Here is a 27,029-nt window from a genome sequence, read left to right on the forward strand (position 1 = left end):
AGATGTGGACCTATTGGAGAGGATCAAGAGGAGGGCCCCAAAAGTGATCAGAGGGCTGGAGCACCTCTCCTGTGAAGAAAGGCTGAAAGAGTTGGGGTTGTTCAGCCTGGAGAAGAGAAGGCTCCGAGGAGACCTTATTGCAGCCTTCCAGTGCTGAAGGGAGCTTACAAGTAAAACTGGAGAGAGACTTTTTACAAGGGCATATAGTGGTAGGGCAAGGGGTCATGGCTTTAAAATGAAAGAGAATAGAATTAGATTAGAAGGAAGAAATTCTTTGCTACGAGAGTGGTGAGGCACTGGAACAGGCTGCTGAGAGAAGTTGTGGATGCTCCATCCCTGGAAGTGTTCAAGGCCAGGTTGGATGGGGCTTTGAGCAACCTGGTCTAGTGGAAGGTGTCCATGCCTGTGGCAAGGGGCCTGGAACTAGGTGATCTTTAAGGTCTCTTCCAACCCAAACCATTCTATGATTCTATGAATATAACTTCAAGTGGAAAAGATCCTAATTTTGGTTGACTTCAGTTTTGTGCATTGATACAACTTTGTGTATTTGTTGTGTGTAGATCTGAGGTTTTTTCCCATTTTTAAGACCTCTCTGTCAATATACACAGGAAGCCATCTTATTCTGGAACCTTAATGTTTTTTTTTTCCCATAACCATTAGAAGACTTTTGAGCCCATTGCAGATTTCTTCTTTCCTCTCCAGAAAAGAGCAGTTTTCATATTGGGTATTACTTCATTAGAAAAGGTGTGAGGTCAGAACTTTGTGAGCATGTTCATTTGAGTAAGGCAACTCTTAAAAACTAAGCACAAGATAGCGCTTTTCAACCTTTAGCCTTCATATTTTCGTAAGCCCTAAATACAGAATGCACAAGCAGGCAACTGCTATTAGAAAAATAATCTGTATTTTTTCCCATAGTAGGAAAAATAAAGGAGTAAATACTGTAAATGGATATGCCATTGCAACTCTACCTGTATTACACAGCCTACCTCCATGTTAAATGTAAGCAGAGTCAGTTGTGCTGGCTGTATAGGCTGCCATCTCAGAGTATCACAGGAATGTAGATGATGGGATTTCGTGGTGTTTGGGAGAGAGGCCAAGTGAAAGCCTCAGGTTCAGCATTGTCTACTCTTGCAGCAGATCTGTCACTCTGATGCAGTTTCTACAGTGGTGAAAATTTAACTGCCTACTCAAAAATGCGTGTATGAATACATGTTAGAAGAACAGTATTTAGTGCCACATTGCCATTTTGTTTTTTGTGTTCTCTGATGCCTTGTAGACTAGTGGAGATGCTGCCAGTATAGCTTTATCTACTATGTAGTTGTAACTGTCAAGCATAACTTAAATGGTTTGTTAAAATACTTTCTTCTATTGTATGTTAAATAGCACTTCATGTCTTGATTTGAAACAAGGTTTCCTCACCAACATTTGCCTGGAAATAGGCAGGTGAAATACTTTTTTTTTTTCTTTTCCCTTGTTATCCTGAGAAGTTCATTGACAGCAATTGTATGTGTTCAGCTCATCAGAAACTTTTTTGCTTATACATCAAATGGTGCTTGAAATGATTGCATGGGAGTTACAGTTCTGAAATCAGTTGGAGCTGCCACCCTGCAATTAATTAAAACAATACTGATTTTTTGCAGGCTGTCTTAAAAAAGGCTGTTTTGTGCTGCAGAAAGCAACTTGCTGTCAGTTAGCATATCTGTAGCATTCTGGCTGCCCTGCAAGGCAGAGGATTTGATGAATGACTGGCAGTACTGTTTAAATTGCAGTCACCTGCCTGAGAGGGAGTACAGCATCTGTCACCTGTCTTCAGGACTGTATGTAATGAGCTGAAATTGGGGATGAGTGACTACATCAAGTAGGACTGACACTGCTAGAGAAAAAGCTGGAATAATGACACCGGCAAGGTCAGTTTTGTGAACTGAGGGATTTTCTGCCATCACCCACTAGAACATATAATTTAAGGGAGGTTTTAATGGAGTGAGATGAGATGGGCAAGCACATCTTTCAGCACCTCTTTCAGCACCTCTGAATACTTGAGCTATGGTCTTTACTACCTGGTTACAATCAGTCTTGGACAGTTAAACTGATGAGAAGAGAAGGTTAAGATTGTGTTCTGTTTATTAAGCAATTACACAGTTTGCATGTTTCGTTTAGTCGCTCGGTATGCCAGCTGTCAAGCATTTTCTTGCATGCAGCTTTTTGTTCCTGCTCGGGCTTTACTCTAGTCCTGCCTAATCCTTGCATCATATACTAACTTACAGTACTGCCTCCAGGCTTCCCCATGTTTTGACTTCTGACCACAGTCTCATCTAGTCCACCTATTTTTGGTATGTTTCTCAGCTTCTCTTTACAGACCTTTGGGTCTGCTCCTGACTGCTTCTTGTCCCAGACCAACTTGGTACAGCCTTTCAATTTTCAGATTCCTGCCTGTTTACTGAACATGAAAATATATGGTGAGAGTAAAGGTCTGTGTAGCCTTGTGCTCTGTTTTCAAAAGTGGTTATGAAAAGAGTGTATGAGGAAAAGCAAGTACAGAGCTAGTCTTCCCTTGGTGTGTGCTTTCAGCTTCTTATTGATGAGTTTCAATTTCACTTAAATCGTTGGACTTAGCCACTAAGGCCTGGTAGTTGGTGTCTTACAGGATCTTAAGTTACTGTTCAATGTTAAAACAAGAATTCTGTCAGGTTTTTAATCTGATCCCTAAGGAAGTAAGCCTTAATGTGATCACCTTGTCCCTCCATTAGGCTAAGATTTGGTGGGATGGAGTGAAATGGTGACGGCTTCATGCATGTTTGAAAAAAAGCTATTAGTTTAAAAGATACTAAGTTCTGCAAGCTGCATGAAAATAATGTCTGAACCAGAAAAAAGAAATGAACTTACCTTGCAGCCTGTAATTCAACAGGCAGGACAAATCCATAGGAAACCAAACTTTCAGTTGTCTCTGTTTTTTTGGAATACCATAACAGTTTTTCTTTGCATGTGGGTGTTTTGCTGTTTGTGGTGGTGTCCATTTGTAAGATAACTTGCAGTGTGTTATTTTAGAGCTTGGTAACATTGCAATAGCTTGTTTTTAGGAAGGTTGTAAAACTCCCAGGTTAACACTGCTTGCCTGTCCAGTTTTCGGATGTAGGTTACATTAGTGATTAGAGATTCAGAATTAGTAAGTTGTCTGTAGTCTGATGTTTCTGTCATAATGCCCTAAGTAAAATCTATCTGCTTTCTTAATTTCATGTGTTACTAAGAAGACCCTGCTTGCAGTGCATCCTCAGATAAGAGCCTCAGAGCTCTGGAATTATCTTGTTCATTCCTTGGCCTGAAGTAACCTGAATTCCATTATTCAGGCCTAATGTAAAAGAAACTTCAGTGTGAAGGTTGAGGCTGTTTGAGTCTTTTTTGCTTTCATTTACTTGATAATGTTTGTTTTGCCACAGAATAGTAATATGCAGCAGTAGGGGAAACTGAGGACTAGTGTTACTAAGAAACAAAATGAAGAGTTATGAAACCCAGTATAGATTCTTTGGCATTGTTTATTGCTTGTTCTGTTTGTTTTTTCTATTTTTTTTTAATGTGGTGTTTTTGTGATTTGTTTTAGGGAGTTTTTTTTGGTTGGTTGGGTTTTTTTTTACCTTCCCACAGCAGTAACCCCAGCTGGCCCATGACAATCTTTGCTCCCCTAGCAAGCATTATTGTGTGAATATCGTCTCAGAGCAGGCACGCAGAAAAAAGTGCAAGAGTATCGTAACTTTTCTCTGATATTCTCTGTCTCCTAAGCTTCGGCAGCTTGTGGGATAAAAGCAGTATTTCGGAGGCTGGCGGAATGTTTGGAAACTTGCTGTAAGGTGTGACAGATTAGTTTCACAGAACCATAGAAAGATTTCAGTGAGAGCTGACTAAACTGCCAATGGGGTAACACCAGAATCAGCAGCTTTTGCTGAGTACAGGACTGTAATTCCTTATGCTGTTTTTTTTCTTCACACTTTAAGCACTGGCTGATCCATTAACACAGCAAGTCTATCCTTGACAAAAGAAGATTATACAACAAGTGTCAGTGAACTCATCTTGCCGTAGTTGGAAATATGAAAACTGTATTTTGTATTTGTGTATTAGGCAAATAGAATAGCTAATGATTTAGTGGCTCTTGAACCTTCAAATAGGATTACAAGATACAAAAATGATAAAAAGGTATTTGAAGACAACCTGCTTAAAAGCATGAAATAGTATATTTGAAGATGCTTCTCTTATAGTGCTTTTTGACACTGCAAAAGAGTTGTATATGCTACTTACTAGTTTTTAAGTGGGCCTTGATGTCCTTGTGACGGACATGCATGGAGAGAGGATATTGTGGATTGATTTCTGGTTCTTGCTCACGCTCATTTTGTGTCTGGCTATGTATAAGAGGTTTCCTCTGAGCCAGGAAGAGGATGCTTGAGATCTGATTCATCTGGTATGAGGAACAGGCAAACAGGTGATAGCACAGAAAATAAGCATGCTTTTTTTTATCATGCTGATTCTTTGGAAAAGATAACATAATCCATGTATGGAATGTCTTTGGTGTATCTTCAGTGAAGCTGAGCTGTCATAGGAGACAAAAACTCTAAAAGACAGTGGCAGTTTGACCCACAGAATGTGTTTTGGAACTACTTGGGAGGTTCCTGCTACTTTGCTGGATTGGGGGTGGCTATAGATTTTTGTGGTAGGAGGAAATGGCCTGTAGTCAGCCACAGCTGCTTTGTTGCAGAAAACTATGCATAATATGTATGATCATGTTTTAAATTATGTAATATATGTGTATTATGTGTATTAGTCTATTAAAAATTGAACAAAATGCCAAAATTGTGAAAATGGTTTTCCTCATGGGAATTCATGAAAATATTTCAATAAAACGTCAATAATTCAGCTGAATATTTAAGTTTGCAGTGTAATGTAGTAAAATAGTTATGTACTTGTACCAAAATTTTTGTCCAGAGGACCACGGGGGGTGAGGCGGAATCTTTTTCAAACAAAGATGAAATAAAGGCTGTTTTGCTTGGTTTTGTTTTCCTTCCTCTTCAGCTCTAATCAAATACATCCGGCCAGTATTTGTATCTCGGTCAGACCAGGATTCTCGCAGGAAAACTGTTGAAGAAATAAAGAGACGTGCTCAGTCTGATGGTAAATGGCCACAGGTACTGTATACTACTACTGTGTGACAGATGGTATTTGGGATTTCCAGGCTTTGGATCAGCAGTTTAGTTTTTTCTTTGTGGGATGCTTTAGGTAGTTTGTAGGAAGTGGGCTTTCCCCCCTTCTTTCTAGAAGATACAATGTAAGATTCTCATCTGTACAAAACACTAGTTTTTCATTGAAATGTTTCAAGGGGAGACTGGGTAAGTACATGGGAATACAGCTCTATTAAGTGATACTAAATGGACAGACCACAGCAGGTTTAAAACATCCTCCAAGAAGAAAATAATCAGGTGCTCAGTAGAATACCTTGGGGGGAGTATTGTGTGTTCTTGCTCTTCTCAAGATTTCGACATACTGTCATTGTTGGAGATGCAATACTGGCCAAGACAGCCCAAGCAATTCAGATGTTCCAGTAACTGGAGTACACCTGTATTGGACCACATAATGAAAACATTGCTAAAATAAGTGGCTCAGGGTTTTTTCTGCACCTGAAATATGACTATTTATAATGTGCCTTGGAAGAGGGTGATGGGAAGGAAGGGATGACTACCTAAGGCCTCAGTTTTCTAGAAGCATGTGATTATTTTGAAAACTTAAAGCATTCTTGTGAATTTTTGAGATTAAGATAACAGTATTTCTTTTATGGCATTGTTATTACTACAGTGGTTAGGTCTGCATACTGGGCTACAGAAACATTATAAACAGTTATAAACAATGTGATGGAAAGGCGATATATAGCTTTCACATCATGACTTTTATCAATAGATTTCAAAGCACTTTAAAAAGTAAATATTCTTACTTACAGATGAAGAAACTGAGCTGAAGTGATTTCCAGAATATCTAGCAAGCTAGTACCAGAGTGGGCAATAAAACTAGTAATGTTCATTCTAGTCTATTGCTTTGTCCCCTTACGATATGTATCTGTTTCCTTTAAATATGTCATTCTGTAACTCGACAGACTTTCAGCAGTACTTAGCTTTTTGCTGTCCAAAACTTTTTTTTTACAGTCTAACCTCTTCCTCTGAATTTGGTTCAACTTGAGCATTTTTTGCATTGTTAGAATTCTGTTTAGATATTTTCAGCCTTTATCATTCTGACATCTGTGCACATGCCAAGTAAGAAATGCAAAAAAAAATTCCTTTTCTTAGCTTGTAAGCAGGTAGCTTGGGAGCAGGAATTTTGTCTTGGTACAAAAGAGAATGTGGTATTTTTACCAGCACCAAAACCTTTTGTGAAAATTCTCTTGCAGTACTCACAAGTGTTTCTAGTCACTGTCCATGTTCCAGTCGAATGGAATTATTATCAGAGATCAAGAGAGAGGCAAATTCAAAGATAAAGAAAAATATTTTGACTATTAAGACAGAACTGTACTTGACTACTTTATTGAGCCCTATCTTTTTTTTTAGTCTAACTGAACTGTTTTTCCCTGAAAACTTTTTTTACTGTAAACAGTTAATGTTAGCTTTGAAAAGATGTGTTTATAAATAAATCCACACTGAAATATTTCTTAAAAGTCAACTTTTTTTTTTACTTCAAGATAATGATATTCCCAGAGGGCACTTGCACAAACCGATCCTGTCTAATTACATTCAAGCCTGGTAGGTATTGATGGTAATTTCTCTGTTCTCTACAGAATGTTCTTGTAACATTTTCTGAAATACCACTTGCATTGTAATTTGCTTGCTGTTGCAGAAGTTAAAAAACTTGCAGTAGGGTGGAATTGGAGTAGAAATTTTCTGATGTTACAAAAGGATTGTAGTTCCATTGTTGAGCAAAACATTTTAGATAATTCAGAGTTTTTCTTGACTTCTGAAATGCACGTGAGCTGGAGAACTAATGTTTCAAAATGGGTTTTTATTTGTGGTTGTCTTTTTCCTTTTTTTCTTGCACCCTCCATTTCCTTTTTTGGGTCTTTCATGCAGTATTTAGATACACTGTGAAGCTTAGGGTATCAGTGTGTGTCTATTTCAGGCTGCTGCAGCATTTGTTGCCGTGTTGTAGGTGGCTGATTCCTCTTGAACTCTCCTGTTGAATTGCATTCTGGTGAAGATGGCATAAGAATCTTGTCAGTATAGCACTTGCTACAGAGGCTGTCATTTTTTACAATATTTTTGTATTTAACATCCACATTCTAAGATGTCTTCAGTTAGTATCTCCCTTCTAGCTTATCAAATTAGTAGAGGGTATACAGTGAACATTGTTGCAGCTGTAAACTGCGATTACAATAGGGAGAAATGCCAATACTGCAGTGAACCACCAATGTTTAATGTAAAATTAATAAGAATTAAAATGGAGGTGGTGAATGAGGAGGTTGCAGTGAGTGAGGCGGTTGTGAATGTGTTGTTTGACTCTTCCTAGGTTTCTGCCTAGCTCATTGTGTTCTGGTCTTAATGTCTGTCTTACATTTTATGTTGCTTACAACTTACATTTCGCTATTAGAATATCATGCAGTGAGTCAGCATTGTGATTCCTTGCACTGATTCATTTGGCTGAAGGAATCTCAGTATTGTCTCCTGAACAAACATTCAAAAAGTTTTTCTTCCTTCCCTCTCAGCTCATACCTGTTTAGATGAATGAGTGGTGGTTAGGAGAACACCCGCTTCTTTTGCTCTTTACTCTCTCTCTCTCACTCTCTTTCCACCTGGATCCTGGCCATGCTTTGAAAAACAGCCAGAATCCTTCATTAAAGCCCTGATTTCCTGCCCTTCCTCTGAGCCGTAGACATTCCAAGCACCATATACTTTCCACCTCAAATCCCTCTCCTCTGGCCTGGTACGTGCCTCTTGACTATCTCTCACTTTTCCTACTGGAACCTGCTTCTGTATCCATCCAGCCTCCCAGAAATCATTTGCCTCAAAATTCCTTGCTTACATCAAATTACTTTAGATGTCTATTCAAGTAACTACTTTCAGGATGCCTTTTCCCATTCCACTCATGTGGCCTACACTGCTTGTTCTTACTACACAGTTTTTTGGTTTTGTCTTTGTGCAAGCTAGTCATACAGGGCAAGCTAGTCTAGTCTTCTTTAAATGGTGGTGTTGTCATCAACGACTCAGATTTTGTCATCTTCGGATTCTTTCAAAAGTTGCTTAGGCTGTTGTTCTTGGAGACTGAATAGAAAGTACCACTGGGCCAAGAACCACATCTCTGCAGGATCCCATTCAGATAACTTTTGTTTAAAGATGTTCATTCTAAATTAACAATTACTTCTTTTACAACTATGCAATTTTTCTGTGAAGCAAATGTAATGCTAAGAATGCAGTATACTTCCATCTTTCAGTTCTTAATTTTGATCAAAACATTAGGCGGAACTTTGTAAATTGCTATAAAAAAACATATTTTGAAGACTGTCTTTATTAATTGTTTTCACACAAAAAATACTTGGAGAAATCTTGAGCAAGATAGTTATCATGCTTACCCAATTTTTGTGCTAGAAACCAACAAAATCATTAGCAAGTGACATTTATAGATCTTCTGCTACTTATTTATCAGAACTATAATTTTCATATGAAATGAAGCGATACTCCTATACAATAGCTGTAGTTCTACTTTCTAACTATTAGATTTTTCCATCGCTACAGAATAAACAAGCCTTTCTGAGGGGCCTTAAGGTAGGAGAAAATAAGTTAAATTAATTCTGTTACTTCAGAGATGATAAATTTCCTATAAGTCAACATTGCTCAGCTAAAAATAGAAGGCTTCTTTTACATAAGAAAGCTTACGTTCTTCACCAAAAAATACTATTGACCACAGGGAATGTATTGACTTAACTAACTATCTGGCACATACTTTTATTTTTTAATCATTTATCAAGCTGAATTTTGTCCTGGGCTTTGACTTCTGTACATGACAATTTATGTAAGTAGTAGCAATAATTTAGAGAATGCAAGCAAGCATTCTTAATTTATCTTCTGAAAAGGTGGGTATACATTGTCATTCTTCAGTACTTGCTCTCTAGATTACTTCTGGGGATGCTTTTGGAGCTTATTTTTTCACTATCAACTAATTCCTATGCACATCAGCCTAGTAATTGTATTCATTTTTTTTCTTTACTACAATAAATTTATTCTGTACCAAAATGCACTATAAAGTAATGATATGCCATATGTGCCTTCTAGGAGCATTTATTCCTGGAGTTCCTGTACAGCCAGTGGTTTTACGTTATCCAAACAAACTGGTAAGTTCAGCTTGCAGTAAATATGAGGCATTTTCCTCTAAATATGTTGGCACTTCTGTAATCTTTTAGGTTAGATAATTAGGTTTAAAAATTAGGGAAGTGTTAATAAATCCTTATTGATAAGTATGTATTCCTTAAGCCGCTAGCAATATAAATAGTCTTAACTGAGACAGTTTAAATGTTTCTGCTTTTATTAGGTTACTCCTTTAAAACAGTGCTCTGATAGTTATTCAGGTTGTTAGAAGAAGTACTGTACAAATGACAAGACAAATAAAAACTTCTGTCTAGGATCTGTGTTCCCCTCTACTCCCTGTTGCTGCAGTGTGTGCCGGAGAGTTTTCTTAATACCATTTATTGCTGGAAGATGCTTCTGCACCTCCTGCCTGTGGGGATGTTAGTCACAAATTAATGCAACTAGCTAAATGATAACAGGATAATGTGTTGGGGACCTTGCCACCTTTATAATGTGTCTCATCATCCATGTTTTACATTCCTTAGCCAAGTGCACAGTGAATGGTAGACACTAGCTAATTTGGAGTAGTCCTTCAACATAAATCAGATTCACGTAAATTATACATGCAAATTATAGTTTGTTTACAATGTCTAAATTAAACAGTTGTTACAAATGCTTGTAAAGATAGAGGCAAACAAATGATGACAAAGCTCACTTGATCTGCTTCAAGATCAAGCCTACAGGAAAGCACAGAAGAAGGATTTTTTTAAAATTATTATTACTCAGTTTACCTGATATAGATACTTTCCTGTCCTACTGCAGACAGAATCCTGTCTGTCTACATTCCTTAGTTAGTTGGAAGATGCTTCTTAGTGAACTTCGATAGCTTTTAAACTTGAAGTTTCTTTTTGAGCCCTCTGGGGCTATTTTCAGGTCCAGTCTGTCCCCCTTCTAAAATTCAAGTTACATAGGGGAGGATGGGGGAAGTGTCAGAAGTAGAATAAGGTCTATCTTGCCTCTTCGCTGATGCATGTGAAGTCAGAAGATCTCATGTTATCTCTCTCTGACTATTGCATTAAAAACCTCCTTGATCTACGGAAGGATTTTTTTTTTCCTTTTGGTACCTGAGTGCTTATGTTTAAAAGTATTTCCATCTGTTGTTCTTTCTGTCAATTTACAGGTTGATATGAAACATATGCTTGATTAAAGAAGAAAACCTAAGCAAAGTTAATATACGTAGACCACTATTTGCTTTTGACTGAGACAAGCTGTGATGGCAGTCAACTAGTTTGCAGTAACAAACCCAAAAACTATCTTTGCAGATGCTTTGACAAGTACTATGCTCTCATAGTATTAAGTGCGTTGTAGCAGGTTGCCTGGGACTTTTCATTACATAATAGTTTTATTTTCAAGAAGAAAGATTCTTTTCTAAATGTATTTCTAAACATTGCCAGTTTAAGTTGCAAAAATGCACACGCCTTATGTCATGCTTAATATACCTTGTTATTTTTGGTTAATAGTAAACTTACTTAAAACAATATCAAACAATATAGAGCTATCAAACATTAATTTGCAAGTATCTTCAAAAATCCATTTTCATATTGAAATGTGCTTATTGCTTGTAGTACATAATAGGCAGTGGTGGTAAACTAATATTAAAAATTCCTAATCCTCTATTAACAGAAATCACGATCTTTTTATAGTGAGGTAAATCAATGTAAATTTTAATGAAAACTTTATTATTTTTTAATATTCTTGCAAAATGTTATAAAAGAAACTGAAAATTTTATGTAGGTATCCATCAGAATTTGCCTGTGTTCCATATACAGAGTTCCTGTGTATGGAACTTCACAGCAATTAAAAGTGTTAGGAAAAAGTAAAACACTTAGGTTTTCAGTGCCTTACTGAGTCATTTAACCTCCTAAGGTCTACTTTGACTAAGCGTGAAAGGGGGGGGAGCAAAATTGCTATTACTATTTAATTTTTAGATTAGCTTGGGGGCTGTGGAAGAATTTCAGCAATGTTAGAAGGAGGAGTATGATGTGATATATGAAGGTGAGACTTACTTTGGTTAGGTAGCAAGTAAGAACAACAGAGTAGGGAGATATTTTGATAGCAAAAACAAAACCATTGTTTTTCATACACTAAGACGGCATTTCTAACAAACTTTAATTGTCTCTGGCTTCCTGTTTGTTGCCTGGTTTGACTGCTGCATATTATAATTTTAGGTTTAGAAAGGAGTTTCTTAAGATTTTTGCTTAGCCAGTGATTTCCAGATGTGCATTGTATGCAGTCACCCCACTGCTTTTAGCTTGAACTGCCTGCTCTGTTGTGCCTTCAGAGCTCTGAGTTCTACAGTACAGATGAGAACAGCCTTGGACTTGAATGCAGCTGACTGTTTTGGGAGGCTTTCGGAGATCAGAGCCTGGGGTGAATGTAGTAGGTGTATGCATTCTTACATGTTTGTTTCCTTGTTCTGTATTCAAGAACTAGGTAAAGTACTATACTGTTCTGCAGTGGACTGAAATGTGGCAAAAAATGATGATATAAATTCATTTCTCTTCTACCAAATGAATCTAGTTCTGGTTGCCATGAAGAACTCTTCCTCTAGTCAGGGTTGCCCCTGAATACCTTTCTTCTTTGAGCTTGTGATCGTTTCCAGTAGATGATGCCTCTGGTCCGGTGTCGCTGTTTCTTTAGGAGTAGTATGTTAGTATGTTGCTCCTCTTGATGCATGAGGAGAAAGAAATTGTAAGGCTTAAAATGTTGTTTAGACTTGAAATTAGAAATTTGCTTCTGTTTATCTTTTATATTTTTATCTTTATATTTTGCCTATTGGATGCTAGACAGCTGTTGCCTATATTCTAATTAAAAGAAATGCTCTGATGTCTCCATCCATAGGCTCTACAGTAATCCTTATGTATACTTTATAATCTTTATGTATACAGCTTTTCTTTCATTTGTATTTTCTGTCAGAGTGCTGGTAATTATGAAAGGCTATATACCTGTTTAAATATCAGAGACATTTAAAATGTATTTTTATGTCCAAATGTCTCCTACAGGTAACTGTGCTATTTGATAAAAGGTTTGGAAGCATCTCTTGTGCAGCTTTGGTGTATCAGGGTTGATTGACCATGTGAAAACACAGCCAGTGTGCTGTTTGAAGCTTGGCATGATACGCAGTATCTTCTTGTGTCAAATACAAATTATATGGAAGAGGTACTTCCACACAATTCAAACAAGTCATTACCTAGATGTGAAAGTTTCAAAATGTACTCAGAATGCTATCAAAGTGAATGCTGTCCATAAGCATAAGCTGGTAACTGTGATAAATTTAAAAGGTATCTAAACTAGATACAGAAAATACCACTTCCTGTCTTCTGCTTGCTGTTTTTATAATAAAAAATATTCATATGCTAGCAGGAGTCTCCTACAAATTAGGTGTGCCTCCTGCAGGACAGAATCCTGTTTTCTACTACCTAGCATTTAGTCGTCATCCCTGGTGCATCCTGATGTTCTCAATGAGAAAAAGCATGCATTTCTCCTGTGACATTCACACTGTAATTTCTCACAGGATTGTTGATAGACACATGGCTTACTTGAGTTTGTCGTGCCAGCTAGCCAGCCCAACGGCTGGATTCTGAAAATACCTATTTGCTGTTCAGTTTCATTGCCCAGGCAAGGTACCTGTATAGAGTTCACTTTTTTGTTTGTCTCCTTCTGCACTGTTACAGTTTAGAGCGCTGAGTGGTATATGTGTAGTGCTGTGTTGTTCTATATGGCAGATGTAGTTTCTGATTAGAGAAATTACCAACTATCTACATTGCAATGGTCAGGATTTGTAAATGAAAGTTCCCTGTGGAAAAAACAAACTCCATAATGTGTTTACTTGCAGTATTATCAGAGACATCAAAATTGCCAGAAACAGTTTAACAGTAAAACTATAGACATTGAAGTTCTACAAGATGACTACATGGAGAAGTCTATTTTCATGCATGTATGTTGATTGCTGAAGATAGAATTGTTCTTTATCATATTTTGTTTGATTTAAAATAATTGTTGAAAGTCAATATTTAAATTTTTAGTAGTCCTTCATGATATATTTAACTTACTCCAAGCTGTTGATCTGTCACATTAATCACATTTTTCATCTTCTATGGATGTGTTGCTTGCTTTCATTTTCACTTGTGACAGCCTTTTGCTCTAAATGGTAATTAAAACAGGAGTTTGACTTGATTTTTCAAGCTCATGGCACATGTGATCACCTAAATGCTCTAAAATGGTTTTGGGTGATAGCGTAGAACTGAACTGGAACATTTTCAGTAGGTTGATAGAAATATCTTTCTGATACGGTCTTTTAGAAACCTTAATTTACTGAGTCGTCTTGTGTTTCTGTTAATGACTTGTACATTTTTTTTCCCAGTTGGTCAGAACAGTAGCTTGGAACTCATTTTCAGGTTTTTGGATTCTCACTTCTACACTTAAATATAATTTCCAAGTTTTTTCCTATGCTGTTTCTTCGTCTTACAGTTAAAAACTTGATGACCTTTTGCTGTCATATTTCTTCTCGTCACTCCTTTCCAGATCTGTTCCCTTTTTGCTATTTGCATCTTGTTCACTTTTTTCACTGCTATTTGTCCTCTCTTACTGTTTTACACACTGTTCATCTCAGCCATCTGATGACCCATGCTGGTCTTGCCTGAGAGCAAATTGGTGGGTTTAGATGTCTTATAACGTACCTTTTGATTCTTGGATCAGGCAGGTGGATGTATGCCATCTGTGAGTAAAGGCAACTGGAAAAATACTGTTTTAAGGTAAGACATAAGGTCTTACTTGTCCTGCTGCTTCATGTCAGTTGAGCTGACTTCCTTTCAGTCATCCCTACAGGTTCCAGACACTTCAGTAGTGTTACAGTGTTATATCTGTTGCTGGGAGATCCAAGTAAAGTGTAGGGACACTTGAGGGACACTCTGTTGGAACAGGCTGGGTTAGGAAAATACACATGGACAATGCATATCAAGGAACATCAGTTTACAGTAAATAACTTTCTTTTCCAAGGCTAAGAGCATTTGAAGAATCCCTGGATCTTTGAATGTTTTATGTATACAGATATTCTGTGTTTACAAGCTGGATTACTGGGTATTTCCTAGCTACATAAAAGATAGGCCGATTCCTACTGGGGCTACAAAATTCTGCAAAGAGGGCACTGAAGTTTCCATGAAAACCTTTTAGTCCTATGTCGTCAGTTCTACTATCTATAATGTAACTAAAGTTTAAAATACAATAATTAATTGCAACTGTCATGCTGCTTTTCGTAGGATACAATCACATGGACGTGGCAAGGGCCAGGAGCGTAAGTGGTTTACGTTTTATTGCTTATATCATGATTGCTTTCCTTCATTGTTTTTATTTACATGTCTTATAGGTATATATATTCAAGTAGTAATTGCTGGTTATTGGATTATTCCTTGGAATTAATTTGTGTCTTTTATCTATTATTTCCTAATGATGACAACATACAGTTAGAGCAATCCAGGTAGAAACGGTGTAATTCTGCTGCTATGATTTTGGTGGTTTGCAGAATGGATTTCAGGTTTTTATTCCAATTTTTTTTTTCTTCTATTTAGCCAAGTAGCTGAAGTAAAACAACTTCTGCTCTATGTATTTCATTGCCTGCAAATCAATTTGGTGTGTTTCTGTATAAAATCTGTACGGCTGTTGTTTGAAATTGGTCTAGTCCCACTGAAACAGTCAACCCACTCAGGGAATTTTGAGATACTGTTTTCATTATCTCGACTGAATGCAACTTTTTTTTTTTTTTTTAAGGTTCCTTAAGAAATGCATGTAATGTAAAATACTAAATAAAGCAGTTCTTACTTGTTTAAAAAAAAAATTGGGGAGGCCTTATTTTCATGTTGGAGTTGGAGTAGAAATTCAGAAATGTTTAGATGAAGATAAAACCAAGAAATTTTGAACCCTAAGTAAAGGGGAGTTTGATTCTATGGTTAATGGCTTGCCATTAGCCTTCTCCTTGGGAGCTATTGTTTTGAATGTCCCATCTGAGATCCTATATTGTAGTAGTAATGAGGAAACCATTGGGATTAGCCAAGATTCAAGTAATTTAGAATTTTGTCAATTAATTTTGCACCTTCAAATGGTCTGGGAACCAGGCCTAGTTAAGGACATGTCTAAATGTGGAGACTTGAGGATCACTTTTAAAGGTTCAGCTTTCAGTTAAATCATCATGTTGGAAGTAGGTGAATCTGTGATAGTGTCTAAAGTAGGTAGGTACAGCATTTACTGCATGCAGAGATTTCTGTTCTCTCCTTGTGAGTTCCTATCTCTTGCATTTGCACTACAGTTCATCTAGCAAATTCACTCAGGCAGAGGGGAGAAAGGTGAGTAGCTTACTTCCAGCTTAGTGCCCTACCTGAGGAGTCAAGAACACACAGAGGGAGGAAGAAGAGGGAGGGAACTTGTAGGTTGCCTCAGATCACTTTAATGTGTACAAAGCCCTTATTTGGAAGTGCTGACCTCTGCTAATAAGGTTAAATTAAATTAAAGCTGAATCAGAATCTGAGGTAGCATGTGACATTATGCAAATTCATTGGGTCAGTTTAAATTACAGCTTTACTTAATTAGGATTAATTCTCCAGAATGACCTAAAAATGTATTTCTGATGTCTTAACAGGAAATACTGTTAAAACTGATAGTCTTCTACTTCCTCAGCACATGTCTCTCCAGTCATACTGTTAGCCAAAACTTAATCTGGAAATGTTGAAGTATCCAGGACTATTCTGTTTGTTCAAAGTTGTTGTAGCCTATAAATGGATTGAAAGCTTGTCACATGGAAACTATACAGTTTCTTCCACTTATGGAAAGTAATGTGACAAGTTTAATCTTTAAGGATTACAGAGAGTTGGCAGAGAGAAAAGTGTCCTTGTAATTTAACGGGGATTTTTACTGCTCTTGGACAAGGACCTACAAACCAGACTTTCATGTTTTCTGTCAGTGGTGTAAACTTCAAATCACAAGTTCCATTGTTGTTCCTTTTCTTTGCTTTAATGTGTTGGAAGTTCAGTGAGAAAGTAGGAGGGAAGTACTACAGCCCTGAATGAGTGTATTGCTAAATGAGTAAGGTATTGCTTATAGGAACTGCACTTTATCTGCCTAAGAGGATTTTGACCAGCCCTCCTCTCAACAGTGATTGACTGCTGTAACTATCTAGCTACTGTATAAAATGTAGCTACTGACGCTGCTCCCTAATTTAGGTTTACTAAATCCTTTCCTGGATTTGAATCTTACAGCTTTCTAAGGTCAAGTTTATTCCAGTATCTTGTGTCCTGGACTACTAAAACACATGTGCTGCATTTCATTAACAAACTTCTGAAGTATAATGAAATTTAATTCCAAACCAAGGTAATGATAAAATCTTAGTGGTTATAATTAATCTTGTCAACTCTGCTGAATGCAGCATTTTCCTGAAACAGACTTAATCTTTCTTTATATACTATGCATACATCTTATCTTACTGAATGTATTAGTACCTGTATTATTACTGCTTGTTTTCCTGCTTTTGGGTATGTTTTAGGATGCAACTGCTCTTGTTCCACCTTACAGAATCTAATGTATAGAAGTACTCTCTAAGACCATTTCTGTTAATTTTGAATCTGAATATGAATGTACCTACAAGTAGGAATGTTACTTGAAGACTTTGGAGCATAAAGTACGACTGTTGCACTACATGTACATTTTTTTCCTCCATACTTTTCCTTTTTTTTTTTCCCTTTTAGGTTAGAAATTCTGTGGCTTACTTTGTGTCAGTTTCACAATTCTGTGGAAATTGAGGTCAGTAAAAAAAAAACACACCCAGTGCATTCTGAGCAGTATCAGAATACATAATATTGTACTTCATTCTGCAGTGACAGTTTGTATTCAAACTTTATATGTTAACACAGTCTGTAAAAACAGGTTAAAATACCACTTACAGAAGCCATTTGTCCAAAATGTATCTGAAAATGTAGCCTAAAAATGGAATAACAAAATACAGTTTTCCACTTGGCTTAAGACTTCACTTTCTTATTCACTTAAATTGAGCAGATAGATTTCTGACTCTGTTAAAAGAGTCTTTCGTGAACAAATTTCTTGTCTTTTAACCACTTGATTGCTATTCCAGCTGGTATACCAACTGTGTGTGTTAAATATCCAAGTATGTGAATGCTGATGTCCAAACTAAGGACTATCTTCTAGAGAAGAATCATTGTAGGTGGCTTCTGATAGGCCAGATAAGTTAGCCAGACATATTAAATAACCTTTTTATTAGGCTGCACTGTTCAGAATGTGAAATTGGAAAACCCAAAGAAAATGCTTTTATATATATTCTTAACTTTGTTTTGAGGAAAACACTATGTGATCCTAAGGCTGAAGACTATTATCGTGAAAATGCAAAAACAATTAAAATTTTTCCTTTTAAATTGCTGTCCTTATGCGTTTTACAGAAAGTAATTACATTTTTGTGAAGTATGGTGTCTTAAAGGTGTTATATAGGATATTTGACAGATGTTCTGCAGTTATTTTACTTAAGTTTTAAAATTATGAAGTTATTTAATGAAGTTAAATTACTTCTGTCTTACTGATGGCAGGGTAAATTAGTAGGAAGAACTATTACGTATTTACATACATATATATGTTACAGCAGTAACATAAGTGTTCAAAAAACGTGTGGATGTGACACTTCAGGACATGGTTTAGGGGACATGATGGCGCTGGATTAATGGTTGGACTTGATGATCTTGAAGGTCCTTTCCAACCTAGTGATTCTGTGATAAAACATATTCTAATCACAGTATTATTGCTATGTTCTGTGTTTGTTTACGCTATAAATTCTTCTCAAAAACAACAAATGCATGAAATACCAGCCACTGAACAGTTGTATCTATTGTAGAAATTTGCAGTTTGTGTTAATAACTTCAGTTGCATATTTTCAGCTAATATTAATAGTATCTTAAAAAAAAAAAAAAAATATCTTATTTCCAAAACAGTGGCCAGAAGGGACAGCTAGTGACTGCCTCATGCAGGGATAAGACAAACCCAGCTGATTGGCAGGATTTTTACTCTATCTCAGGAACATGGTTTTCTGCCCTTGGCAAGTAAAATGGGTTCTTTCACACAGAAGTGAACACTGCTGAGCTTTCTTGATTTTTGAGGCAGCAGCTGCTAGCAGATGCTGAGTTTCTGTAGCACATACAGAACCTGCACAAGGACAAGTTATATCTTTGGTCTTTTTTAAAAAAAAAAAAAAAGCAGCTAGTGACTTTCTGAAATACTCCATGCTAAAGAAAGAGCTGGCAGAAGGTAGAAGAGCAGACTTCTTTGCAAGGCTGCTTGTAAGAATGAGGCAGAGTACTTGAGAGCTGCTTGTTGAATCTGTTTTTGTAAGGAAGTGCTGCAGATTTAGGAACATAGAGGGCAGAAAAATTAGTTGTTCTGTGTTCAAAGTCATGTTTTTCTCTGGTCTCCAAAGTTTATTGGCATTTATTCCTGCTTTGTTCCATCAGCACAGAGATACTGGCAAATACCAACCAGCCTTTATACCAGAATTACTGCTGAAAATCCAGTAACTCGGGGAGACGTACAGCAAAACAACACAACTTCAGTATGTTTTTGATTAAATGATAGCTTGTAAGGTCTAACAGCCAGCAATCAGGATCCAAAGTTTGTTAGTCTGTGCTTCTCTGCATATAATGTATGTTCTGGCATATTATACATGTCATCCAGTATGTATATTGAGAAGCAAGCATCTATGTAGAATTTATAGTAGGTTACTATAAATATTGGCCCACCCATCCATCCATCCTGTGTTTCGAACTGACATGCAAGCAGTCTTGTGAGGAAGAAAGGGTATGTGATCATCTCCACATGTAGTTTGTTTTGGCTCATGTCAGTTTGTTTTGCTGGTGTGTCAGCTTCAGTGTTTATACATCCATCACAGTCTGCAGCAGCTGGGAGTTCTTCGCTTAGTTCTGTTAGTGGTGCTGAAATGATTTTGTTATTTCTGTCTAGTTAGGCACAGACATGTATAACACCTCTGAAATCACCTCATATCCAAACTTGTCCTGTGTTTGGATGAATGGCTTGATAGTAGTTTGCAACTCGAAGTAAAAGAAATAGAATTGTGCTTGGAACTTGAAGGAACAATCTTTCTGTCTCTGTTAGCTTCACTGTCTTTGTTCTTTCATATATTACAGCACATCAGGCTGGCATACCTGCTTGTCAACCTAGTAGACAGAAGTTGTATGTTTTCAACTGCAGTGGTGCACAGAGGGAAACGTGTAGCAAACCCCAAAATAAATTAAAGATTTGTCCATCACTGAATACTTCTAAGAAACAGTTAGACAAACATCTAATGACAGCATTTTGGGTACTGCTGATCATACCATTATGTGATTCTGAAAATACAGCTAACTTCATAGTTATGGAGAAGTATTTGCTTAAATGATAAACTTTATATTCATTCCCCCATTCTTATTTTCTTTTTTTTAAAGACCAGTGTGAAATTTCAGGATCATAATTCCCACTTTGTATTACAGATAGGTAATTATGTGAAATACAACTAATCTTATTACAGATTTGGTTTCTACTTCATCAGCTTCCTACAGCATTACAAACATTTTGTTCACTTAATGCGTAAATATCTCATTGCAGTGCACTACTAAGGGAATTGTCTGTCTGGTACTGAGCAGGGGTTAGAATTGGAGTGATTCCTTCTTGTTCCTTCCATCTGAGAAGTTAGTTATTTGGCAGAAATGGGATGTTTTGAGGGTTTTTATAGGTGAGACTGGCCATGATCTTGGGGCTTACATCATATTTCAGTAAGTACTTAAAAACATAGCCAAAAGCTGGAAGGTCTTATAATATAGGCCGTACCATTCTGAAAGCTGCCTTTTCTGTTGCAGGTCTCTAGCAGTTCTGGCTTAATTTTCCCCTTCTAGTCTCAACTGTTCTGTGATTCTGTGGCCATCTGCATTTATTTAGAATTTTTTTTTTCACTTGAGTATTAATATCCAGTGTCCAATTTGAAGGAGAAATTTTTCAAAACCTCCAACAACAGAAGATAAAAACACTTCTGATGTGTACATTAAGCAGTTATATATGATTTCAAAATGTGCAAGGGGAACAGTAAATACCTGATGTCCTGAGAATTTGAATTCTTAATGTTTAAGCTATTGAACAATGTTCTTGCAGCAGTTCAAACCAACTTTTCTTGGTTATCTGTAAAGAGCTGAACAATACAGGCTGTAAGAGAAAAGTTTGTGCACGAAAATGCTAATGTTTTTAAATTATTTTAAAATTCCTGGTCACACTTACAAAAGGAAGATAAAGCTCTACTTAGGTTCCATGAGGTAAGAAATGAGCAGAGTCACCATTATATGAATTTCTAGAAGTATGATGCATGCTTAAGCATTTAAGAGTTCATTTTTAAATTTTTTTATAGTCCTTATGTTAATACAATTTTGTAAGTGACAACAAACTGTGTACATTTTTCACCATAGTGCTATAACAGATATTGTTTAAAATGTTAAATATTCATGGTATAATCAGTTCTTTTTATGCAGTTTCTACCAGTGTATATTCCTTCAGAAGAAGAAAGAAAAAATCCAGTGTTATATGCCAATAACGTCAGGCTTGTAATGGCAGAGTAAGTATGTTGTAATATGGAATAAAAATAGATGTGTAATTTTAATTTTAGGAGCAAGAAAATGTCATGAAATTGAGTGAGTCAGTGTAGTTGCCTGCTTGCAAAGAAGCTTGTAGTCTGCAGTAGCATATACAAAACTTTTTATATAGCAGTTGCCTTCCTCTCTGAGGAGGCCAGGGAGCCACAAATACAACAGGTACTGTAGAAGTCCATGGTTTTGGTTTGTTTGTGTTTGTTTTTTTTTAACATGTCTTCATATAACAAGCCAGTTCTGCTTGCTGCTCTGGGTATTAAGTCTTCTGGGGAGAAAGGTATAGTTGAATTTTATGGAAGTGAATGTAACTGAATTTTGTGCTATTGAGGTTGCATTTTAAGCTATGACTTTTTAATGAGGTTAAGAATAGTTTCATGTATTCATTGTTAGCCTGTGGTTATTTCAAATTGTAAAGCACAGGAAAGCTGCTTCTGTTGGAAATAGAGCACTGATACAATGCAGACTAATTGAAGTTGAATGTTAGTGTGAGAACACTTGCAAGACTTACCGATAATGTATAATAAAGCCAACATTGAATATGCAGACCTTCATTCTCTTTTGTTGTATTTTTGATTAACCTCTCATTTGTTCATTTTTTGTTGTGTCAGTAAATCTTCCATCAGTCAGTAGATGTTCTTTTCAGTATTTACAGAGAACGCTCAGGTCTATGATCATTATTAACTCTTGAAGGGATTTATGAATCTTTCTACTCCTAATTTTGAAAGAACTTGTGAAATCTTCATTTCCTTTGAGTAACTTTTCTTCCATTTCTAAGTTACCAGTTTCAACCAAAGGCCAGTTTGTAAATTGAAACTGGTAATTTTTCCCTGGTTTGTACGCGGAACCCAGCTCTGTGAGTTTCCTTAAAGATATTGGGTCTATAATATAACAATATATCAATACTTGAGCTGTTGTATGAAAGGACATTTCTCACGAAGGAAAAAACCAAAAGGATCTGTGTGAATCAACCTGTCTTACAGTTGCAGTGGCCTCAAAGACTTTTGTAGTTCACTTAAGACAGTCAGCTGACGCTACATAAAAGTGTTGTCCTTAGACTTTGGATAGAAGGCTGTGTTATAAAACCTTCAATCCAAACTCTGCTTCAATCAGATGACAGGGATTGTGTGGTATAAGGAGAAATTTTGAAAGTCTATAGAAATTTACATGCATGTTGAAAACTTCCTCTTCTATGTGTGCGTAGGAGAAGAGAGATTATTTTCCTCTTCCTTTTGTTTCTCTTTCATACCTCTAAAGAATTAGGCATTTGGGGTAACAGAAGTGAGATGCAGGTCTAAAGAGAAGACTGGCAGAATGGGGGATAGCAAATATGGCTTGCTTTAAGGTGAAGAAAGAGCTGCTGATGCTGTGTTGATATGAAAGAAAAAAAAAATGTTTGGATATCAAAGTTCTGAAGTTAAAATGCAGATGGGAATAAACCAGAATGCCAACGCCTGGATACCGTGGATTATTGTAGACCAGTTAAAATAACATCAACATAGCCAAAATTTATTTATTCTGACCACTTCCAGTTGCTGACTTCTAGTGGCAATTCTCCAGACTCTCCCAGTTCGTTCAGGTAGCTTTTGATATAGGAGGTGAGATAGGCTCACATGCTGTCAGTCTGTCCTGGAGCTGTAGCAGTTGCAACTCTAGCACCTCAGCTGCTATTCAGTGCTATCATTGCACCCTGCATTGCTGAATAAAGATCAGTATTATTGCTTCATCTAAATTTGTCTCCTTTTCTTGAAGATTGAATTGGTGACAGGGTACCATTTTGATGTCAAGAGGTCCGTTCAGGATCTGTTTAGATGTCTGCTTTCCCCTGCATCCCTGCTTTCCCCTATTCTTCTGGAAGAAGAGTCTAATGCTGCTGGCTATTTTACAGCAGCAGAGGTGACAGTCCCAGATAATAATGCATTTTTGAGTCTAGAACCAGTGTTGCAGCAGAACCTTGTCTCTTGCTCCTGATTTCAAGGGGAATTGGTAGAACTTACTGAGATATGATTGCCACTCCTGAAATCTGTTTGTCTTCATCATAATCTTGTCTTGTGAACATCTTCTGTTAAGTGTTGAACAAAGCACTTGATGGGCTTTCTGATTCTTATGCTGCTTTTACTTGTTGACTCTATGGAGAATTTTTGGTATAGTCTTATTTGTTTAGATTTTCCGTGGGCAGCCACAGGTGCGAGTGATGGGGGTCTCTAGATAGTTCCTTTTCACTTATATATAAATTGAATATTTGCCAAAGAAATTGCTGTCATTCACAGAGGTTTGCTTCCTCAGGACATTAGTTTCTTGCAGGACAAATTAATTTACTTGCCCAAAAAGTGAAATCCAAAGTGAGCCTGGCCTTTTGGCTCCCTGTTTCTTGTTTGCTGGACCATGTTGGGGATGATCATCTCAGTGATGTGAATGTTGTGACCAGATGTTACTCAGTCTGGATCACTGTTCTACAAGCACCCTTTCCTACTGCTTTAGGACCTCATTTCACAGACTTTTTTTCTAAACTAAACCTAGTTTATGTTTTAATTAATTCAAATGTAATATGAGCTGATCTCTTCTTGATTGATGGTGTTTCAGTATTTGTGCACTGATCTTGTTACTAAATTCCACAGGAATCCAGGTGATACATTTCCATTTTTTTAAAGGACACTGTCATGGTAGGAAATGAATTTAAGGCTCACAACTTCTACAGACCTTTCAGTTGCACCTGTGGCTACTATGTGCAATGCTGACTTCTAGTGGTGTCTTTCATTAGTTTTTCTCATCAGGAGGATTAGCAAGATCCAAGCCTTCGTGGTTGATTGCTTTACAGCATCTATAAAAATCCAAATTTTCTTTCTAAAAGGATTTCTTAATCTCACCTATGCAATTACCAGTTTTTTAAGGTCTGTGATCTTCAACCTTTTTTTCCCATTGGCAGATATTTATTCAGTAGCATTGGGCCAAAAACTAGAATCATGTGCAGTCTTGTTACAGACACTCAGCTCACTGTTTTTTCTGTTTTGGGGATTATCTGTAATCAGAACTGGAATTACTCATGCAGGATAGCCACTGCTGCTGAATAGTTACTCCATGCTTGTCTTCTGTAGGATCATTTTTGTATTCTGCACAAAAGGTATGTGCAGATTTGGATTAGTCTACTGTTTAAAGTATGGACCCCTACTTATTCCCTATCAGTATGCTTTGGATTTTATTTTTCTCATATAACCTATTTTGAGCGAGTCTGTTGTCTTTGGTCTTTCTGGCCTTGCTGTTCTACTCTGTTTAATCAATGTCCATCTTATCCACAACATGCCATCAGGAGGTGTGTTTAGAATCACTTTTGAATCACAGAAAATTTTGAGTGCTATAAATATGGCAACAGTCCATACAGGTTCCCTCTTTAAATTAAATACACTTTGGTGATATCTTGAATTTAAATTCACTTGATGTGTTCTCTGTTGCTCTAATACAATTCTGAAACCACCATGCTAGTAAGTCATGCCATGTAGACATATATTATATTGGCTCGCTTTTGTAAGTAGTACTCACAATTGCAAAATCATCATTTTGGTCGTCCTGAGTGTGAGCTGTTATCACCTTACATTGATCGTAGTCAATGTGGATTATTTTGATCAGTTACTTTATTAATTTCAGCACTTACTGTTTCTTTTATATATTTTCCAGTTGTGTCAAGCTTTCTGGCCTATGTTGATACATTTTTTTTAAACTTTTTCTTTTTAATACCTTCGAAGTATTAACTTATGATTTACTGGAACTACGGTAGCATTGTAAAATGATCATTGTGTAGACTTGAGGATTCAACCCCAAGTGTTCTAGAATTATCAGGAACAAATCATCTGACCTTGCCATCACAAATGTTTATTTCTAAAAATTCTTCAGTGATAAAGGAAACATCTCTACCACTGTTAAAGCATTTGAGAGTACTTCATTTTATTTGTAAGATATGTCCCCCTAATTGTTTCCTCAAGTAACGTATTTATTGCATATGACATCTTTTTTTGCCTCATGGCAGTTTTACTATCCTCAGTTAGTAATAGGTTATGTCACCGTTTATATTTTTCTTACGCTTTAAAAAGTCTTATGCTTAGTAGCTGTATCAATTGCAACTTCTTCTCTGTCTTTACCTTTCCATATTATTTTTATGTATCACAGTTTTTCTAATTTACTGAAGTTCGTTTGTTTTTGGTGTTTTTATTTCCCCTAAAAAAAATATTAGTTGTCTCTTTTCATTGTGGGATTGTAGTCTTTTGCCTGCTGAATAGATTCTTGAATACCTAATTTTCATTAGCACTTTTATTCTGGAAGACATCTGACGGTGGTAAAGTAATCAAAGTACTGTTTAGGGTATAGAAATGCTGCTTTAAAATAAAAATAGGTAACTTTTCCACTCCCGCTTTGCAAAACAAAATTTGTTTGTTACCTTACTATCAATTAGAGCTCAAGTATATTTAAAAGGAGTATGTGAGTAGCTCAGCTTCTAGTTAGTTGCATGTACTTGGCACTATCCATTTTGTACACAAATAAGCCCATGGTAGTACAGGCAGCTAATTGTGAAAATCTGCACTGCAGGCTTTTTGTTCAAGTCTAAAGTAACCTCGCCCATAATTACAGATGTAAGCTGCTTAGATAATTATACACAGATCTGTTGGATGCTTATTAACATATAAATACGATTTGTTTTGCTTTAGTTTGTTAGCTTCTCTTACAGAGATTATCTTCAAAATAGGGAATAATATGATATAGATGGTAAAATACAAAAAAAATTGCAGTTTAAAATATTGCAACTTTGTAAATTTTTTTTATGCATATGGCAGATGTTGAGACTGAAAACTGATGGAAACTGGACGCCTTTGCGCCTTGATTTTTCAAAACTAAGCACCTCAGAACTGAAGTTCTGTCAGTGATTCTGATTTGAGCATTTCTCTTTTCTGATCTTTCTGCTGTTAGAACTCAGCATTATAACTACATACATGACACTAGCCAGCAGTTTTGAAGTTTCTTTTGTGGTGAGACCAGAAAGGCAGACTTCCTGTAGAAATACTAAAATGTCATAGTCTGGTTTGCATTTTTGCAATAACTTTGGTTTTCTTCTCCACTTACACAAACGTTTAAAGACATGCTTTTATATTTACAGTAGATGCTCAAATCAATTGAAGGTGCAGAGTGTTAAACATGGAACTTGAAAACAAGTCTTCCTTATGTTTTCCCTATCAAGTGCTTGCCAGGATCACTTTCCCCTTATTGGAGCATGTCATACTGTTAAAGCAGTAACTCTTATCAGCTTGACATATGAGGATTATGGTTTTGCTTTTGAGAAATTAATCCTTTTTTCCAGTATGCTGGTGAAGGACAAAGATGCTAGAGACAGTATTCTGTGCCCATTTCACCTTTTGTCATCTTCTACATAGTCAAAACCAGGTAGCATTTTTTTCTGGCAGGCTTTGACAGCATCAAAATGTGATCTTGGCTGCAGTATGGGGTAGGGTAATGCTAGTTGCTGAAGAATAGTCTTGAGGATGTGGGTTTACAGTAGCTTACTGATCTATCTCATGGCTGTTGTATTTTCAGTGGCCGGTTAAATGTAACTTTGGAAAAACTGCTATGCTCTGTGCTTGTGCTGTCTGAAGTTTTTATATGTGATTCTGCAGAAGCACTGGTTGGATGCTCAGCACTAAACTTTGAGATTCAGGACTTCTTCTGGTCTTCTTTATACCACTGAAGACATGAGGATCAGTGTAAGTCAAATTACTGAAGTGCTGGAGTTAACAAGCATCCATTTGTGTAGGTTTCAGGTTGCATACAGAAAAGGAGATAACTACATTGTGCACTCTATTTTTGTGAATGCTGTAAGTGTGGCATTTAGGCAAATGTACTTGCTGAACAGAGTTAACTGTGCAGCTTCTTGCTAAGTTTATTTTCTCATGAAATAAATTTTTTGAAGTAATATTTTGCAGCAGTCTGGTTTGAACTAGATTTTTGAATTCTGACAACA

General features: G+C 36.6%; 1 protein-coding gene across 1 annotated transcript in view; it reads left to right on the plus strand.

Annotated features, from left to right (window-relative positions):
- Positions 1-27,029, plus strand: part of LPCAT1 (lysophosphatidylcholine acyltransferase 1) — a 67,927-nt gene that overhangs the window by 16,104 nt on the left and 24,794 nt on the right. The window contains 6 exon segments of the mRNA XM_081996553.1: positions 5,056-5,168; positions 6,707-6,767; positions 9,288-9,346; positions 14,618-14,652; positions 17,093-17,147; positions 20,915-20,997. Of these exon segments, the coding sequence (XP_081852679.1) occupies positions 5,056-5,168; positions 6,707-6,767; positions 9,288-9,346; positions 14,618-14,652; positions 17,093-17,147; positions 20,915-20,997 (406 nt within the window).

Source organism: Phaethon aethereus (assembly GCF_964289735.1).
Source record: "Phaethon aethereus genome assembly, chromosome: 2".
Lineage (NCBI taxonomy): Eukaryota > Metazoa > Chordata > Aves > Phaethontiformes > Phaethontidae > Phaethon > Phaethon aethereus.